This window comes from Rhincodon typus, chromosome 33 (assembly GCF_021869965.1).
Source record: "Rhincodon typus isolate 14 chromosome 33, sRhiTyp1.1, whole genome shotgun sequence".
Classification (NCBI taxonomy): domain Eukaryota; kingdom Metazoa; phylum Chordata; class Chondrichthyes; order Orectolobiformes; family Rhincodontidae; genus Rhincodon; species Rhincodon typus.
The window spans coordinates 28,352,577-28,373,878 of record NC_063364.1 but is presented as its reverse complement, the minus strand read 5'-3'; the positions used below and the strand labels follow the sequence as shown (position 1 = coordinate 28,373,878).

Below are 21,302 nucleotides of genomic sequence, written 5' to 3'. Positions count from 1 at the left end.
AATGCCCCTCTTGAATACTTCATTTGAACCTGCATTCACCACTTTTACTCGATCCATCTCTGACTCTTCCTTTTCCTTGACTTCTCTGTCCCCATTTCCAGGAGTAGGCTGTCTGCTAACGTTCATTGCAAACCCACCGAACTTCCTTTCTGTTCCCATTGCTCCTTCCACATTCCTCTACGATTAAAAAAAAATTACTTTTCCACCTCTCCCTTCAATTCCAAAGACAAATCGTAACAAACTCGAAAAGTTAGTTTTTTTCTCTCTCTCCTGCCAGATCTGCTGAGTTTCTCCAGCACTTTTGTTTTTACTGTAGAAAACGACCTCTGGTTGCCAAATTACCAAATATCCCAACCTCCCATCAGAAGGACAGAGTATGCTGGCTGGAGACCAACGCACAGAAAAATTAGAAATATATTTGAAGGAAGAAGATGGGCATGCTAATGTTAGCAAGAAGAATAAATAGGGCCTGCAGAGGATTCGGTTAGAGCTCTGAGCTCAAATGTCAGGACAAAACGAGACGCTGTGAAGAAGGTTACCTTACTTAACAGAAGGAAAATGAAATCTTTGAATTAGGCTACCTATCAAGAGTTTATATCCTTAATAGGGTGGCGTAGTAGCTCAGTGGTTAGCACTGCTGTCTCACAGTGCCAGAGGCCTGCATTCGTTTCCAGCCTTGGGTGACTGTGTGGATTTTGCACATTCTCTATGTGTCTGCATGGGTTTCTTCCCACAGTCCAAAGATGTACAGGCTAGATGGATAGGCCATGCTAAATTGCCTGTAGTCTCCAGGGATGTGCAGGCGAGGTGGATTAGCCATGGGAAATGCAGGGTTACAGGGGTAGGGTATTGGGGTGGGTGTAGGTGGAATGCTCTTTGAAGGGACAATGTGGGCTGAATGGCCTGCTTCTACACTGTAGGGATTCTATGATTCCTTAGCATAAAGATTAGAAAGCAAGAATTTGGCACTTTATGATTTTTTTTCTCATCTATGAGAGTCATCCTTTGAATCAAAGCAACATTAAAAGATTTTTCTGACTTTTAAAATATGCATTGCTCGTTTTAAAAGTATATTTTTAAAAACTCTCAGTGGAGTGAATTCCTCAAACCGGAATCAAATATTTATTGATTTAATAATGTTCTTGGAACAAACACAGTGAAAGAACAGCTCTTTTGTGATTTTGAAAATGTAGCTTTTAAAAGAGAAAGGGAATTTTTCTTGTGTTATGTAGCAACACTTTGAATTATGGGTTTTTGGTCGGATTATGGATCCCTCTGCACAAAAGCTCATTGACACACTCCTAGCCATTCTGCTGCAGCTGTTGCCTATTCTCTGGTGGAAGAGGAAATGGTTTGGTTCACAAATATTTTCAACAATGCTGCTGAGCTACACTGACAATTCTTCAACGTTAAAATTCTCATTGCTGCTTTCAAACCTTCCTACGGCTTTGTAACTCCCTATTACTCTAACCTCGTCTCTTTTATTCTGTGGAATACTGGTTGAGGACCAGGCAAAGTAAAGAACTGCCATCAGGCTTAGATCTCAAACCAACTATTTGTTATACTTTCGTATTTAATGCCTCTAAATATGATAGTTGTGGAAATGTCAGGCTCTATCTTATAGGTACATTAGTTCAGGACTGATCTGTCTTCTTCTTACGTTCATGTCCATGTGCTCTTGAGTCCTCTCTCATCCTAGTGTTCACCCAAAGTGTTCTAACTCTGCCCACATTGTGATATTTATGCTCAATGAAATGCAACTTCCTGATATCATTACCAGGTTGCTCTGGGGTCCCGAATCCCTTATACAGCATTCCCCTCCCCCACAACTCCGCATGTTCTCTGTGCTCTTCCAGTTCTAGTTTCTTCCATATTCCTGATTTTGGTCACTTCACCATTGGCAACAGTGGCTCCAGAAGCTTGGACTCTAAGCTCTGGAATTTCATAACTAAAACTCTTCTCCCATTTCTCCTTCTTTGAGGCAATCCTTATAACCCACATCTTTGACCAATATCTAAAAGACTAATATCTGATTTTGGGCTTCTGGATCAAATTTTATTTGCTGATGCTCCTGTGAAGCACCTTGGGATGTCCATTTAAGATGCTATATAAATGCAAGTTGTTCTTGTGTTATTTATGCCTTCATTGGGTTCCACCTTCCTTTGGCAGGATGGGATCCTTCTTGGAGCGGTAGGGGCCTATGATTGGACAGGTGCTGTCTTAAAACAAACCAGTCACGGCCGAGTGATCCCTTCCAAAGATGCCTACATGAAGGAATTCCCAAAAGAGCTGAAAAACCATGGGGCCTATCTGGGTAAGTACAGTCATGTGTCTATGTACCTTGCAGCACACTTTAGATGTAGTTTGTTCTGCGATACCCACTGTGACTTTCTAATAATATTATGGGCTTTTTAACTGCAACCAGTGTTCTAGAAATACCAGGTGGTGCCAGAGCAGAGTATGTCATTAATCAACAGGACCTTTGCTTGCTGCAGGAGCAATGAGCACTGGTGTGAAGGGGCATTGTAAGGACAGTGCTTAGGCAGGTCTTTTGCATCTTGGCTTTCACTCTGAGCCGTAAGGATGCCACTTCAATGACAGCGGATGGAATTATCTTGGGGTTTGAGTGACGTGGGCTATAGTGAGATGTGGGGCAGATCACGGGCAGAATATGCACCTGCCAGATTCAGCTTGGCACTTGTCATTAAAGAGCTTCATTGTGAAAACCGGGCATCAACATCTCAGGGCACACTTCGCGGGCACTGGATGCACACACTTCACATCCGCAGACCGTGGCATCTGATATGTGCCAATCTCTAAAAGCCCTCATGACACATGTCCAATCCACTTCCATTCAATGCTGCCCAGGTAACTGTCACTGTAATGCTGCAGGAAGGACACTGTGTGCTCAGGGACACCTCCCCAGCTCAGGGACTGGACCAGGCTGTATCTCCATGTCCTTTACTCACTATCAGAGCCCTCACTCACTCTGAGCTGACCCCGATGTTCACAGCATCCTTGCTTGTTTGTGCTTTGCCCCTCAGCCAGAGAGATCAGGCTCACATGACTCTGCCTTGCTTTGTTGTTTAGTGCAGACACAAAGCCAGGAAACATGCCAGCAGACCTCAGTCTAGAGAAGGGGGAATAGCCTTCTTTCAGTGCGTCCCAGCACTATAAGCCTCCAATACTAATCCTGGACCTGATCGGGACTGTCAGAGTTGGGATCCTACTGTCATAAAGGGTGAGAAGCTGATGATGGGTGGCACATCAACCACCTGGACTCTTTCTGCCCCATTGGGGGCTGGTTTCCTCCTTGAATGGGAGAGAGGTGGGTATTAATGAAGTGGGTGGCACAGCTGTTCCTGTTTGCACAGGTAGGGAGGTGTCCCGAGTGAGTGAGTGGGCAGCACAGAGGGCAGGCAGGGTTAGTGGTGTCGGGGGTTGGGAGTGGGTGAGGGAGAGATGATGTTGCAGACAATAGTGAGAGTGGGAGAGCATGAGACTTGGTGGGAGGTGGGTACAGAAGCAGAGAGAGGGCGAGTGTGCATAGAGAAGATCATGACATTTACTCTGGCAGAGTGGAAAAGGACATTGACCTTCTTCCAGCAGCACTGGGCATTCCTCCAGACGCTGAGACCCCACTGACCCGGGGGTTAACCTCAGACCAGGTTGGGCAGGTTCTGGTTTCATGTCCTCCACTCCTGGTCCCCAGGAAGAGGAAGTTCCACCTTTACACCAGTCCGTTCACTGGGTCCCTCCCTGAAAGGCAGGGCAACAACTCCTTCCAGTGTGCCATGAGTGGGGCAAATGTCAGTAAACCTACATACAGTACTTTTCTGGGTGCACAACAAATGGCATGGGCACAAGGGATGCCAGTAAATTCCTGGAAATCTGCTGGGGGGCAAGTTGGGGTAGGTTGGGTGTGAGAGGCACCGTAGGGCCAGGGTAGGTAATTACTGAGGCGAGTTTGCTAAGATAGGGTGAGGTGACTCACTCAGGCTTGCAGTGAAAATTGCTCCACAAAACCCAATGCTGCTCAGACATAGCCAAAAGAACATAAAACTCAGCCCAGAGTCACGGCATTGCATTGATGTAAAGTTGTTGGACCAGGTGTTGTTAAATATGAACTTGGATCCTACGTTCATAAAATGGGAAATATTTGCATTGACATTGCAAAACACTTTACAGTAAATGAAGAGCTTTTGAAGAGTAGCTACCATTGCAATGTAGGGAATTGCAATGGATGGGAGTTGCGAAACAGTCTGATCTGTCATAATTCCAAATACAGGAAGGTAAAGTAACTGATTTCAATTCATTGCTCTCCAAATGCAGGGGTGAAAGGGATTTCCTTCAGTCGAATATCTTTCCATGAATAGGGTAACAGTTCAAGAGTTCATTCATCCCAGTTGTGTACACTTTGTTTGGAACATAAATCATTTGATCGGAATCTTGAACTGTAACCAGCCCACTTTTAATGAATCAGAAACCAAATCAAAATTGTGATATTCAAGACAGGTTAGTGGGCCCAGGTGAACTGCCTTTACAGAGAGCTAGCACAGAAGGAATGGCCAAATGGCCAAATCTAACCATTCTGTGATTCAAGCTGCATCTCTTAAGAGAGCTGAAGTTGATGCTGCAGATCCTTCCCGAGAAAGGTCTTTAGTTGGAGTTAAGTGTTGGGTACAACCTTATTGAATTAGCATGGCTGTATCAGCATTGACCCACCTCAGTGTGTGATTGTGCGTACTGATTCCCCTGCAGAAATCTCTACTCTTCACTGCAGTCCTGAAACCGAGCAATGCTGCTTAACCATTGAGGAGTGGGCATCAAGACGTTCCAACTCCGACACCTAAGCTCTGTATTTGTGGTTTGCTTCACTTGAGGTTTCTTTTGTCTCTGTCAGAACATTCCTTGTTAATTAGCAGACATTGTCAAATATCTAACAGAGAAATAATGTTCGGAAGCCTCAGTGATTTGGCCAATTTGGAACGAGTTTAAAAAGCTTTGTTTCCATCGATATGATTTAAAACATGTGAGCTTTGTACCAAATGAAGTGCTGCAGCCAGTCTGTGCACAGCAAGATCCCACAAAAAGCAATTAAATAATGCCCTTGTCTGCCATGGTGGTTGGTGGACAGCTAGTTTGCAATGCAGAGTGATGGTAACAGCATGGGTTCAATTCCCACACCAGCTGAGGTTTCCATGAAGAGCTGTCCTTCTCGATCACTCCCCTCGGCTGAGGCTTGGTGACCCTCAGATTAAGCCAGCACTGGGTGTCTTTCACTAATGGGAAAGCAGCCCTATGATCTGAGAGAGTAATAGTGACTTTACCTTTCTAAGCTGTCTTTTTTTTAGGTGTTGGCTGGGGTCGGGAGGGGTGGGGAATGAAGTCTGAGGAAGTACTCGTCCTTGCTCTGCTTTGGGTCTACGATGCCCACTTGAGTAAGCAGGTGGGCACTCAGTCTCACTTGAAAGGTGGCACCTCAGACCGTGCAGAACCTCCTCATGACTGCCCTGGAGAATCAAAATGTGCTGGGTCTCCTGAGCGGGACCCCAAACTTTCTGATCTGGAGATGGGAGATGCTGCCGAACCAAGTCATAAGCACAAGAACATTGAGTACTCCAACTCTGCATTTTCCATTTCAGGCTACACCATTACTTCAGTGATGCCAAAATCAGGTCGGATTTGGTACGTATCAGGCGCTCCCAGATTCAACCACACCGGAAAAGTCATAGTATTCACAATGAAAAATGACGGCAGTGTCACCATTCAGCAATCCCTGAAGGGCCAACAGGTTAGTGAACTCTCACTGATGGTCTGTAACCAGCCCATGCCTGCCTTTCCACATGTGCGGGACAAATGTGAATCACATGCATGCAAGTCTATCCCCAATTACATGTCTGTGTCTGTTGTGTGCCGACTCACTGTTATAGGACAAGTGTTATGGGGCTCATCAAAGTTCAGTTTCCAACTCTTTTCTGTCGCAGACGATGAGTTGTGCAGACTATTGCGGTATTTCTCCCACCTCAATTTGAAAGAGCTGGCAACAGCCTGCTTAAAATTGAATATGAGCTTGTATCTGCCTGGGTTTCTAAACATTGCCAGGCACCCACAGGATGAGATGGGATGTGTGATTGCTAATCATGGACTGTCTGGGAAATGTGGCAATCATTCCTGATTTTAATAATGGTTCTTTTGCAAAAGCAGAAGGTTCATTTGATAATCTTTCTTCAGGAGGATTAATTTGTTCATTTCTCATCCCTTTCTAATTTTGGTTTTCTCCAGATGTTTCTTAATTATTATTGCATTCAGCAGATCAGAAGTTTCACTCTGCAGCTCAGGCTGAAGTCAGTTCAGCCAGGGAACGAAACAACTTTGGTCTTTATCAAAGGCCAAGACTGAGAGTGGTTGCAGCTCTCCTGAGACATTTAATCCACTCGAATTTGAGTTTCTCTGCGGTCTTTGAAAAAAGCTCCTGCACTTTCTCCATTCTCAGTCCTTCCTGCTTTCTGACTTTGTATGTCATCCATCATGTAATTGTCACCAGGGACAGGACTAAAGACTGTATCATTGGTCAAACTATTGCCTGACACAATCTCCTGCTCACCTCTATGCTCAGTATCACAGAGGTTCTAGTACGATGCTTACATTGGCATAACATTTCAATCAGCAATTAATCATTTTCCTGCCACATTTATTTCAGATTGGGTCATACTTTGGAAGCGAACTATCTCCAGTGGATGTTGATGCTGATGGGGTGACTGATGTTTTATTGGTCGGTGCTCCTATGTTTTTCAGTGATGGTAGAGAAAAGGGTAAAATCTACATCTATTCCCTCTACAAGGTAACTGCTAAGATGTTTTCTTTGCATGTTTTTTCCTAAGATCTGCTCCCACTCCATCACCTGGGAAGGCAAAGCAGTAATGTCACTGAGCCAGTAACCCTGAGGTTAATGTCCTGAGGGAATATGGTTCGAATCCCACCATGATGGGTGGTGACATTCATATTCAATTTAAAGAAAATGGAGCCACTGCTCATTGTTGTAATACTCCATCTGGTTCATTGGTTGGGTGGCATGATGGCGCAGTGGTTAGCACTGCTGCCTCACAGCACCAGGGGCCTGGCTTTGATTCCAGCCTCGGGCAACTGTCCTTAAGGAGTTTACATGTTTTCCCTGTGTCTGCATGGGTCCCCTCTGGGGGCTTTCGTTTCCTGCCAAGTCCAATGATGCGCAGGTTAGGTACACTAAATTGCCGAAGGTGTCTGGGGATGTACAGGCTAGGTGGGTTAGACATGGAGAATACAGTGTTACAGGGATGGGGTGGGGGGGGGTGTGTGCGTATGGATGGGATGATTTTCGAAGGGTCCAGTATGGGCCCAGTAACCTGCTTCCACACTGTAGGGATTCTATTATAGTAATCCCCTTTAGGGAAGGGAAGCTGCCATCCTTACCTGGTCCAGCCTACATGTGACTCCAGGCCCACAGCAGTTACAAACTGCTACAGAGTCTAATAAAAGGTGGCACTGTGTGTGTCCCTACATACCCTACACAAAGGATTGCAGTGGTTGAAGAAGGCAGCTCAGCATCACCTTCTCCAGGGCAACGAGAATTGGATGATAAACACTGACCCAGACTGGGACACCCACATCTCATAGATGAATAAAAATTGAGTCTTTCCATTGTACTTCCATCAAAGTTACAGAATCAAGCTGCGGCAGATTCTAGCAAATTCCTGGTCTGCTTTTTTTTGAGCTCACTAATTGCTCAAGGCTATAGAAGCAGCTTGGTATATAGGACTGTAGACTGTAAGGAAATAGGTTTGACTGAGTGACCATATTTCCACAGTTACACCTGCAACTGGGACAGACAACAATTGGCCTCAGTGCCTAAGCTATTTAAATATGGACTGAGTACTTTTTCTTCCATTTCCACATCCATTCTGTCTGTCCATCATTGACCTTGAGAAGGTGATGGTGAGCTGCCCTCCTGAACTGCTCCATGTGCTGTGGGTAGACGCACAATGCCCTTAGGGAGGGAATTGCAGGATTTAGGCCCAACGACAGCGCAGGTTAAGACAGGGGAAAGAGGAGAATAGGAAATTAATCAAATTTCTCATTATGACCGTTACTCAGTGACTCTAGTAGAAGGATCACTGTGTTGGGGTAGTAGATTAGCCTTGTTGAATTATGCATTTGAAAAACTGACCGCTGGATTTTGTAGATAACACATAAAGCAGCCATTCAAACAAAGCATAGGGCATTGGAAACAGTCCAACAGCAAAGAATCAGGGTCTTCAGGGAGGAGGGGACGAAAATCATGGTGGACATCCCTGAAATAATCCAAACAAAGCACCATCCTGACTGGGAACTGTGTCAGCTTTTCCTCCTTTTATAAGAACTCCTCACCTCCCCCAGCAGCATTGTGTCTGTACCTACACCCCAAAGACCATAGCAGTTCACAAAGGCAGCTCACCGACACCGTCTCAACGGCAATTAGGGATGAGATGCAAATGATGACTTCGGCATAAGTGCCAGATCTCAGAAACAATTTTGCTTTACATCAAAAATGACAGAAATGCAAAAAACTGCTTCTGTTGTGAGGAGATGGAGCCTTTAAACTCATGAGAGATGCCAGGTGCTGTGGTTAAGTCTTTGCCAAAGGTCATGAAGGGGTTGGGGGGGAGATCAAAGTATGTCCTGAGAAATGTAGCCTGCCCTGATTTGAAAAGCTCGTTTGAAAAGCTTCAATTCTTAGTGGAGATTCGTTGACCCAGACACCCACCCAGTCCTACAGTGAGCAGAAGATGCAAAGAAGAATTTCATTAGGGCCTATTATAGCCTCATGTCCAATCTTGCTTCAATTTACCAACCAATGGTTTACAGCAGGCACCACTGAGCGGCCCTGCCAACTGCCCATCCCACACTATAGCCATCAGTTTTAGTTAGCACTAGGTGTTCCACACCTTCAGATTGCTGAGGAATAGTTCTTCCGAGAGAGGGACAGCGGAGACGGGTCATCTAGAGATTGGGAATGTGGGAGAAGGCACTATCAAACGAAGAGGAGGTGGGGCTGGGGCAGGGACCCTTACTGAGGAGCAGAAGAGAGAGAATGAGCAACAAGGGAGAGACAGTAGTGGGAGGCTGGGAGCCTGAGAGAGAGGAGCAATGTTGGAGTGTCCAGGCTTGTACATAGGATTTGGGTCAAGGAAGAGGATTAGGTGAGGGGTTGGTGAATTCACTTGACAGGGTCAGGGCTATAGAAATACCTAGCAGCATAACAAGTCTCTATACTATTTCTGAAGAAAGAGCAAATCCCTTAGAGTTTTACACCTGAGTACATGCAATGTTCCAACTCACAGTGGGACAACTTCTTTGTGTCTTTGTAGATTTAATCGTTGTAGATTTTGGTGTGTTCGTTGAGCTGGGAAGTTTGATAGCAGACATTTCGTCCCCTTACTAGGTGACATCCTCAGTGCTTTGAAGCCTCCTGTTTTCTGAAGAAGGCTCTAGGCCCGAAACGTCAGCTTTCCTGCTCCTCTGATCCTGCTTGGCCTGCTGTGTTCATCCAGCTCTACACCTTGTTATCTCAGAATCTCCAGCATCTGCAGTTCCTACTATATCTGTAAAAGGGGTGTTGTCCTGTGCTGGTTCGAGTTTATATGGGCTGATTTTTGCTGCTTCCTGTAGGTGCCAGTTCCGGTTGTGCGTTGTAATGGCCGGTGTATCGGTTCTAATTCAATGTGTTTGTTGATGGAGTCCACAGATGAATGCCAAGCCTCCAAGAATTCCCTGGCTGTCCTCTGTTTGGCTTGTCCTATGATAGTAGTGTTGTCCAAGTTGAAAGTGTGGTTTTTCTCGTCTGTGTGTACTGAAACCAAGGACATTTGGTCGTGTTGTTTAGTTGCTAGTTGCCTGCCTGTTTGTCCGTTGTAATGTTTTATGCAGTCTCCGCATGGTATCTTGTAAACCACACTTGTCCTGTCCATGGTATCTATTGGGACTTTAATCCTGGTCAGTTGCTGTCTTAGTGTGGTTGCCAGTTTGTGCGCTGTAATGATTCCTCGTGGTCTGAGTAGTCTGGCTATCAGTTCTGAGGTGTTTTTTATTTATGGTATGGTGGTTATTGTTTTGGGTTTTGGTGTGTCCTGCTTGTATTGTCTGTCGGCTAGACATCTGTGGATGAAGCTGTGAGGGTATCCATTCCTGGTAAAGACCTTGTAGAGGTGCTCTTCTTCCTTCTGCAGATTGGGTGTGCTGCAGTGTGTAGCGGCCTGTTTGAACAGGGTCCTAACGCAGCTCCTCTTGTGTGAGTTGAGGTGGTTGCTGTGATAGTTTAAGACCTGTTCATTGCACAAAACACCACGTGGGACAAACAGGTAGACAACTAGCAACTAAACAACACGACCAAATGTCCTTGGTTTCAGTACGCACAGACGAGAAAAACCATACTTCCAAATGGGACAACACTACTATCATAGGACAAGCCAAACAGAGGACAGCCAGGGAATTCTTGGAGGCTTGGCATTTTTCCGCGGACTCCATCAATAAACACATTGAATTAGAACCAATATACCGACCATTACAACGCACAACCGGAACTGGCACCTACCGGAAGCAGCAAAAACCAGACCATATAAATTCGAACCAGCACAAGACAACACAGGATGCTCCACAACACTGAGGATGTCACCTAGTAAGGGGATGAAACATCTGCTATCAAACCTCTCAGCTCGGCAAACACACCCAACATCTACAACCAGCACCCGAGTTACAAATCTTCACTCAAACCCTGAAGATTTAATTGTAATTGAAATGCTACATGCAAATTTTGGTACAGGATTCCACCATAACCCTCAGAACGTATTGGTTTGTTTTACAGAGAATTTTCATTTTCAATGGTTTTCTGGAAATCTCTGACAAATCCCAGAACTCCCGCTTTGGATCTGCAATCGCTGGTGTCCGTGATCTCAACCATGATTCATTCAACGATGTGGTGGTCGGGGCACCCCTGGAGGATGATCATCGTGGAGCAATTTATGTGTTTCATGGATACAATAAAAATATCCTCAAGGAGTACAAACAGGTAAGAGATCCAACAAACGGCACCACCTCCTCCAGTTCCAACAGTTAGGGACCTGGTTTGGACAGATCTGCCCCCGCTTTGACACGTCCTGGATGGAAAGGAAAGACAGAGACTGTGTTGCAGTTGAAACCAGGTTCCGTTTACAAATAGGACAAGCAGAGAAATACTAGCTAGTCCATCAACTCTGCTCCATGCTAAAGTGGTCACATTCTTCCTCCTCTCGCTCCTATCCTTGTAAGGGCACAATAAAGCCTGAAGATTCAGAATCGGTTAGCGAAAAAATTGTTCTGTATAACGTCTGTCTGTGCCTCCATCTTCCCAAGCTGCCAATTGTCATCTACCAGCCAACCCTCCTGCCCTAACCCCTGATCCCTCCTCCCTCTTAGGTCATCAAGATCAAATCAGGAGGTTAACTGGATCTAGGATTATCAAGAAAGACTAATGAAGTCATAGAGCTGTACAGCATGGAAACAGACCCTTCAGTCCAACACGTCCATGCTGACCAGATATCCTAAATTTATCTAGTCCCATTTGCCAGCATTTGGCCCATATCCCTCTAAACCCTTCCTATTCATGTGCCCATCCAGGTGCCTTTTAAAATATAATCATAACCCCCTCCACCACTTCCTCTCGCAGCTCTTTCTGTACATGCACCACTCTCTGCATGAAACGTTGCCCCTCAGGTCCCTTTTAAGTCTTGCCCTTCTCACCTTAAGCCCATGCCCTCTAGTTTTGGACTCCCCTACCCTGGGAAAAGACCTCGGCTATTCGCCCTATCCATGCCCTTCATGATTTAATAAATCTCTATAAGGTCACCCCTCAGCCTCCAATGCTCCAGGGAAAAGCATTCCCCCAGCCTGTTCAGCCTCTCCCTACAGTACAAACCCCCCAACCGCAGCAACATCTTTGTAAATCTTCTCTGCACCCTCTCAAGTTTAATAACAGCTTTGTATTGAAGGAGGACCAGAATTCCTCTATACAGTGGGATAACAGGCCCAGTCACGAAGTGTCTAACCTCTTCTGAAGACAGGAAGAGAGAGAGAGCACCAACCAACATTGCATTCCAGAGGTTCATTACTCTCTTATTAAAGAAGAACCACAAACTCATTTTTCAAAAGTGCATTTTATGTATAAAATTGTCAAGGCACACTTGCAAAACATATCACATTTAACATAAAAGTGTAAAGCAGTTCAGTTTCATTCAGTCCACTATATGGATCTCTGAGAATACTCATTACACTTAACAGTTACATTTCCAATATTCATTTAACATCAAAACTACGGCCTAGTTATACATTTCAAAAATATACTTTATTCATTTTGAATTGGACTTAAAAATGACCAAAATACCACTTTTCTACATTGAGCACTTTGTACACTTAAATCCGAGTCCAATTGCAAAATTAACCAATCATGACATTAACTATACACATTCCATTGCAAGGATACAGCCTGATGGGGTCCTAAGTTACCAGTCCCTTGGTAACACTCTGACTGAAGGGCCTTAGTCAGTAGTCTTGTTCCACTGTGCCTTTGTGGTGGTAGCACCAATTTTGAGTATGTCTCTCAGCACATTTTCCTGAACCTTGGGATGTGCCAGTCTGCAATACTTGGTTGAGGATAACTCTTTGCACTGGAAGATTTGAAGATTTAGCAAAGAGTATTTTCACCAACTTGATGGGCCCCCAGGATTGTTGCTGTTTATCTCAGTTTGTGAACTGGGGAACAGCTTGTAAAGCTCAGACTCCTGTGATACGGAACTGCTCAGGATGAATCTCAGCCAAACAAAAAAAAAACCACTGCTTTTCATTTCACATCAAACTTACACTTTTGGTGCAAGATTCCGCTGAAAACTTCAGAACCCCACAATGCAAATACAACTTCTGTTTTTTTTTTACACTGTTTCCATGCCTTAAGTGAAAGAACCACCCAATATTCTGGAAATTTCTCCCTCTGCTGCTATACAGGAGATCAGTCTCTTCAGGAAGCCCATCACAGTGCTGCGGGCAAGTCTAATCTTGGCTCTGATATTGCTAACAAGCTCATTTGTCTTGTACAGCCCTTTCCAACACTTTTAAAGGCCTCATTTTAACTGTGTCCAATTGCAATGGTTTTGAGTGAATTAAAATCTCACCTTTATATGACCAAGGTTACATCTGTAATCTAATTATGTCAATCATTACACTCTGGCCTAATAATCACCTGCTTAAGGGACTGTCTTAAAGACTAATTTTTATCCAATCAAAGTTTAAGTGGTGCAGTTTTGAAAGACATTCCTACTTATAAAATCATGGGAGCCAGAAAGTTGAAAAAAGGTTGCATGTCGAAGATTATTCCAGGTAAGTTAAATGTAGAAAATAAAAGCCAAAAGAGCTGCGGACACTGTAAATCTAAAACAAAAACAGAAATTGCTGGAAATGCTCAGCAGGTCTGGTAACATCTGTGAAGACAAATCAGAGTTAATGTTTTGGGTCCAGAGACCCTACCTCAGAATTGAGGGAAAAGAAAATTGGAAAAGGCAAGGACAGAGAGTGAATGTGTAAGGACGAGTGGGAGAAAGCAGGACAGAGTGAAGATAAGTAGTGTGATTTTATTTAATAACGATTGTGTCTTTGAGTGCTTATTTTAGTAATATGATATTAATGTTACAGGAGGAAAGCTATTCCTCACATTTACGGGAAGACAATATTAATACTCCTTTTAAAGTTTTCGAGAAGATTTGTAGCTTGGGTTATGGAAGAGGTTGTAGACTTTCTCATTGAGCCGGTGGGCTTGATTAAACTAAAGGCATTAAATAACAAGTGGGACAGAACACCGACAATTCACCAGAGATGCACTGATGATGTTACCTAGCAGGGTAATGAAATGTTTGCAACCAAACCCACCTGCTCAGTGAGCATTTCCAGGCATTTTAGTTGGATGCCAATTTGCTGTTGTACATTTTGCTTCCTCCCAAAGCAAATTTATACCCCACTCCCATGTCCCTTCTTTTCCCCTTCAGATGCTGACAATGTGTGGTCTTAAATAACTCAGCAACTGCCAACAACCTAATGTACACAGAGAGTTCAACCTAAACACAATCAAATAAGGTATTCAATCCTGAGGCTAAAGAAGACACTAACATAAAGAAAACACATGATCCAAGGAGTGGATTTTAAGCATCAATTTAAAAAGAGAGCAGGCAGGAGAGAGAGCCAGGTTTGGACAGGGAATTCCAGAGAGGATATTATAAGGAATTGCTCACACTTGGATGCAGTGTATACACCAGATTTTAGGGTAATGATTGCCTCCCCAGCATCAAGCCACAGTTTTCTGTAATGTGATTTGCTGGAGCTGGTTAAGACCGAAGAATTTTCAGAGTAATCTCACAAATTTACTGGGAACTAATAATTAATTCTGTCTGTGCTTTTACTCATGCAGATGTTGAGGCTACTCTCTCTACTTCTATTTCTCCGGTTCTCACTCCTGGTAAATACTTTGCCCAGTACCTGTCCTTGCACTCTCAGGACTAAGGTTTGTGAAAGTCAGAGTTTTGCAGGCATTGAGTGTGACTGAACTCCAAGGCAGTCGTGTCACTGCATTGAGTCTCATTGACTCAAAGAAACTGAAGTTGCTGGGAAACCATCAGCAAAACATAAACACTGGATTCCTGCCTCAGGTCTCCAAAAACCAGGGGGCTGGGCCTTCACCAATGAAGTAGGGCCCTCACTCAATGGAGAAATCTCCCCATTCGGTCCAATCAACGGAATAGTCTGGCTTGGTCCATGCAGAGAGTTGTGAACGCAGCCCAGTCCATCCTGAAAACTAGCCTTCCTTCCATATACTCCCCACTGCTTTGGGAAAGCAGCCAACATAATCAAAGACCCCTCCCGCCCCGGTTGTACTGTCTTCCACCCTCTTCCATGCTTCTTCCCTGCTGTTATCAGACTTGTGAATGGACCTCTCATATATTAAATTTGACCTTTCTCTGCACTTTCTCTGTAGCTGTAACACTATATTCTGCAGACTATTCAATTATCCTGACGGACTTACGTGAGGTATGATTTGCTTGGATAGCACACAAAACAATACTTTTCCCTGTGTCTTGGCACATGTGACAATAATAAATCAAATCAAATCCTTCCTGGTACATTAGTCAGCTGATATTTGGCTATAGGGATTAATGGGCAAGGTCCCATTTGCATTCTCAGTAAGAAAGAAAAGATTCCACAGCAGGTCAGGTCTCCCTTGGTGCCAATACTTAACATCCAACCAACACCCAGAAAGAAGAACAGATGATCCACATATTATCCTGTAGCTGTTTCTGGGATCTTTCTGTGTACAAACTGGGTGCTGCATTACAGCAGTGACCACACTTCAAATATCCTTTATTGCTTGGTGTCTAAGGTTAAGCATGAAATAAATGTAAGGTTCTTTTCCAAAATTCATCAGTAGGGTCAGTAACCAATAAAATGTTCTTTAACATACTTTCACAGTATCGAAGGTTTTTATGCACCAATGTCACTGTTTCTCGTTGAGTAGAAAGGGACAGTGACAGGTGTAATTGAACCATGAGTGAGTTACATTGCTGAGTTTGTCAGAATTTAATCACTATTGCCGGTAATTATGAAGTTATGTGCTGACTTGAGTGAAAACAAATGTTCTTAGTAACTTAAATAGACAGAATAATGTAAGCCAAAAAGAACTCCATCACTTCAGTTTAGTTTGTACATCTTTTTCTCATTGCTTCTTCCATCTTCCCCTTCCAATATTTCACTAGGCGATTTGGCAATGGATTGTTCAGAAGCCAGCATGCAACACTGCATCTGGGAGTTATAACCCGTAAGTTATTTGTACCCAGGCAGATACGATGAATGTAAAAGGTTAAAGACCTTGTCAGGGAATAGTGTATCACATATCACTTTCTGCAGTCACCCATCACCTCATTACTTACAAATCCATGGCTCCCAGTCCACTAATATCTCAATTTTAAACTTTCACTCTCACCACACTGATTAGGGGCAAGATCCCTGGTTGGTTTTACTGTTCCTAACCCACTGATACTGAAGTCTATTCAGCCTATCCAACTGCAGCTTTACTTAAAATTGAATGCAGAGCAAGTGTTTATTGGTGGGATCTTCCTAATCAGCTTGTTCTCGCTAATGATCACTACTTGAGCTCTAGCAGAGGAAACTAAATCATCAAAGGTGATTTACCAACCTTTTAGAGAGTGGGCATCATGGTTTTGTAAAAGGGCAATAACCAAAATTTGCACAGAAAACCAAGGTATTGTGCATTAATTGTTATGTTTGTAGCTGCCATCCCAGTGATGGTACTAATCCATTGCGGTAACTGATGCCAGCCATCCCATTGGCATGTAACCAGCAATGGTATCACGGTCTGCTTTCCCCTCCTTTCCCACAAGCCTCACTCTCCTCACTTCCCTAACTGATGGGAATTTCAAACCAAGCCATGAGATGTCTGAATCCTATATTGTAACAGGAACTGCATGATGGTCTCTTTTGTTGTCATAATGCCTCTCTGGCTTTGAGAGTTGTTCAATGGTTATAAATTGCTTTTAGAAAGACCTGAGATCATAAACAGCTCCATACAAATGCAGGCCTATCTTTTGAATTGAACCAAGCAGATATGTGGTACTCCAGTGATCAGACTGCTTGACACACCATTGGAGGATGACGGTAGAATCCCTACAGTGACGAAGCAGGCCATTCAGCCCATCAAGTCCACACCAACCCTCCAAAGAGCATTCCACACAGACTATCCACCCTACTCTATCCCTGTAACCCTGCATTTCCCATGGCTAACCCACCCAGCCTGCACATCCCTGAACACTGTGGGGCAATTTAGCATTGTCAATCACCCTAACCTGCACATCGTTGGACAGTGGGAGGAAACCGGAGCACAGGGGAGAATGTGCAAACTCCACACAGACAGTCACCTGAGGGTGGAATCAAACCCGGATCCCTGGCGCTATGAGGCAGCAGTGCTAACCATTGAGCCATTGTGCTGTCTATCTGAGTCACAGATATAAAGGAAGATCTGACACATGGAGCTAAGTTTATTCCCACTCACTTCTAGATAACCCTGAATCTCAATGCCCTGCCTTGAAAACTGAATGCTCCATTTTGATGAGCTATGTAATTTCAGCTGATTAGATTACAACAGTACCCACTGCTGGCTGCAGTAAGGAGCTCCCAGATCTTTGCTCTGCCAACATGCAGTACTATATTCCATGGAATTTAGAAATTCACGGGATAATTTGATAATTTGATTAACCTTTCCAAGAGAGTAAGGAGCGCTGATTGGCCGGATAGATAGAATACTTCTACTGGTTGGGCAATGTAAAGCATAAATCAGGGCCAGGTCTTTCAGGCATGAAGTTAGAAGACAAATGTCTGCACACAAAGGATGCTGGGAGTTCGTCCACAACTAGCAGATCAATTTTTGTTAACCAGTGGTATAAAGGGTACTGCGGCGGTTCAGTTGCAGATCATTCATGATCTCATTTAAGAGTGAGTAGTCTCAAGAGGCTAACCGGGCTACTCCTGACCCTATAGTATCATAAACAGGTCTATCTACTGAGGATCTAGAACTGGAGGATTCTCAGTCGTGTGGTTTGGAAACTCATCTGCACAGTGATCAATTTCAATGCATCAACTACACAGTTAATAGTGGAGAGTGTAATACTGAAGGGAATAGCAGGATTGCCTGTGCACCACCCATATATCAGTGAGTACCCTACAGTTTATTCCAAATCAGGCATTGTTAACTTGTAAGTCACGAATTCCAGAGGTTTTGCCGCCAAGTTACTTTGAGGTTACAGCACTAACATTCTCCCCAGGTGGTCAGGATTTTAAGTTGCTGCGTTGTCCATTACATCATTTAACAATAACAGCTGGAACTAGTTTTGACAGCTTTAATCCAAACTATTCACGCAACCTACCATGAATCAAGCCCCATTCAACTTCTTGCCTTCAATTTCCACCTTCTTCAGTTTCTCTTCTTCATCGCTGCCCTTCTTATCGATGCATTTAGAAAGGGATAACGTTAAAAGTAGTGCCTCTTTGATGGGCATCAGTTTCTGATCCATCAAGCTGTCCCTCAGAGTCAATTGGCAGAGAATGGTAAAGGTGTGAACATCCCTCAATACTATCCTGTTCTGTGTCACAAGCTCCAATGGCTGTGGTGTACATAGAATCATACAGTACAGAAGATCCCTTCGGCCCATCAAGTCTTTACTGCCGAAAATACACTGCTACATACATTAGTCCCACATCCCTGAACTAGGCCCAAACCTTGAATTTAGTGACACTTCAAGTGCTCATCCAAGTTCTTTTTAAAGGTTGTGAGGTTCCCACCTCAACTAGCCTCGCAGACAATGCATCCCAGACACCCACCACTCTTTGAGTGAAAAAGCTTTTTCTCAAATCCCCATAAAACCTCCTGCCTTTCACTGTAAAATTATACCCCTTTGTTATTGACTCTTCAACTAAGGGGAACAGTTGTTTTCTATTCCAAGTTGCTTCTATGTCCAAGCCCCTCATAATCTTACACACCTCTATCAGGTTCCCTCCTCAACCTTCTGTGCTCCAAAGAAAACAACCTAAGCTTATGCAGCATCTCTTCATCGCTGAAATGCTCCATCCCAGGCAACATCCTGGTGAATCTCCTTTGTACCCTCTCCAGTTCTATCAAATCCTTCCTATAGTGTGGCAACTAGAACTGCACAGTACTCCAGCTGTGGCCGAACCAAAGCTCAGTACAGCTCCAACATAGCCTCCCTGCTCTTATAATCTACACCATGACTGACAAAGGGCAAGCATGCCATATGCCTTCTTAACTGTCCTATTAGCCTATCCTGCCACCTTCAGGGATCTGTGGACAAGCACCCCAAGATCCCGAGATAACAAGGTGTAGAGCTGGATGAGCACTGCAGGGCAAGCAGCATCAGAGGAGCAGGAAAGCTGACGTTTCGAGTCTGGACACCCCAAGATCCCATTGTTTTTCTGAGATTCCTAGTGCCATTTATTCAAAACTCCCTTTCCTTGTTCCCTCTTCCAAAGTGCATCACCTCACATTTATTAGGGTTAAATTCCATCTGCCACCGATCTGCCCATCTAACCTACATATTTCCTGAATTATAAGTATTCATGCCACTCAGGATTAGTTCTCCTCCAACCTAGAATAATGCAGGTCCCAGAGGATTCCTGACCCTAAGAACCTTCCCCAGGCACAGGAACACAAAACTGTTTGAAGTCAGACCAAGGTCTGTCAGTTTCACCAATTACCTTCCTTCTAGTTGTATGTATAATGACAGTAGAGTTGTTGACTATCATTGCCAATCGCTCTCCCTATCAATTCACCCACAGCAGACCCAGACTTGGGATGTGGGAAATGCCCAGTCATAAAAACTTGGGAATCACTGGTAAAAAATCAACTGTCTGTCCAAAGCACTACACCCAATAAATGTTGTGTTTCTTTGTTATCATTGTGTGCTGATCTAACATGGGGGCATCTAATCATTAGCATTCATCATCTTGTCCATCTCTCTTTCCAAGGTGGTGTGATGCAACATTTCCCTCATCCCATCAACCGCTTCCTTCACCTAAAATAACAAATCCAGCATGCGACCTCTTACTTCAGACTGTCCAATATAATGCACCCAGCTCTTTCTGTATTTGTTGCCTTACAGAGGATTGGGGCCTCCGAAGTCAGCCACGGACTGCGGTATTTCGGCCGCAGTATCCATGGACAGTTGGATATGAACAATGATGGATTGGTGGATCTGGCAGTAGGAGCACTCGGTAGTGCTGTTCAGTTATGGTTTGTGAATCTATATTTGCTTAAACATTTCCCCAATCACTTGTTCATTCACAGCTCCTTGCCCATGGTCTTTTTTGTCACCAGCTCAATGCATTCAAACGGATTACCTTCACTGATCTCCAGTGGCTCAGCAGTTAATAAACTGCCTGGCACAGTCACTATCCCATCCAGACTGGGCCGACCTTAATGCCTGGTTCCTGTTCTGCAGCGTAATTCCATCCAAGTTGTTCACTGCTTCTCCACCTCTGCTGGGGGAGGGACTCTATATTCACCCTCCCCCAAGGCAAAATGATTGACGTCGGCAAAATGTTGCAAATCGTCACCCACCCATTGGCACAATGTGCTGTCTCTCCAATGGTGCAGTGCAGTGCCCCAATGTAATATAGCCTGACTATCTGCTGCTCTGCCTGTATACTTCTCTGAAAGTGCTGTGCAATTGGCCACCCAATAATATCCACAGGAATAAGACATAGGAGCAGAAGTTGGTGATTCAGCCCATCAGGTCTGTTCCACCATTCAATGAGATTATGGCTGATCTGATAGCCATCAACTACATCTTTATGTGGTTGAAAGATTTGTTTCTCTCAGCCTTGAATAGACTTAATGACTCAGCCTTGACAGCCCTCTCCAGTAAAGAATTTCACAGATTCACCAACTTCTCAGGGAAGAAACTCCTTCTCATCTCTTCCATCAATAAGCAACCCCTAACTCTGAGATGATGCCCTCTGGTAATAGACTCTCCCACAAGGGGAAATAACCTCTCCACACCTACCCTGCCTCCTCTAACGGCACAATGCAGCAATCTTACTTCCAACCTGGCTCCTGTTAGACTTTAATTTCCAAGGCAAGGACTATGTTGGTTAAGAGATACTATGCAACCCATTCAGTGTTATACCTTCCCATTCAGGTCCCGCAGTATAATCCAGGTGAATGCCAGCATGAGGTTCGAACCACGGAAAATCAACATTTTCAACAAGGACTGCAAGAGGAACGGCAAAGAGTGCAGTTGCATGTCTGTATTGGTCTGTTTTACAGTCACAGCCAAGTCGCCTGGCCTTCAGAATGACAGCTTGAGTAAGTACAACACTACCACTGAGAGGTCATCTCGAAACCTGCTCACTCTCTTTCTGATGGACAGGAATAGATTCACTCATCCATCCAGTCTGTCCTACGCAATTCATGATATCCCATGTGTCACAATATCGATGCTTCTGCCTCCACGTGAGGCGGAAAGGAGAGATGAAATATGAGGTTAAAAGCTTCAGGCCAGTTATGGGGATATACAGGTCCCTGCAGAGTTCTCTATGAGGAAATCTCTGGCCAGCCCAGACAGACCTAACTCCCGCTCCGAGGAATTCAGTGAATCAATATTGACTTAGGAAGCTGGGAACCTATT

General features: G+C 44.2%; 1 protein-coding gene across 1 annotated transcript in view; it reads left to right on the top strand.

The window, feature by feature from the left end:
• The window catches only part of itga11a (integrin, alpha 11a), a 116,423-nt gene that overhangs the window by 75,452 nt on the left and 19,669 nt on the right, over positions 1–21,302 (top strand). The window contains exons 11-16 of the mRNA XM_048615755.1: positions 2,170–2,314; positions 5,646–5,794; positions 6,704–6,844; positions 10,880–11,083; positions 19,776–19,906; positions 20,814–20,980. Coding sequence (XP_048471712.1) covers positions 2,170–2,314; positions 5,646–5,794; positions 6,704–6,844; positions 10,880–11,083; positions 19,776–19,906; positions 20,814–20,980 — 937 coding nt within the window. The remainder of the gene's footprint in view (positions 1–2,169; positions 2,315–5,645; positions 5,795–6,703; positions 6,845–10,879; positions 11,084–19,775; positions 19,907–20,813; positions 20,981–21,302) is intronic.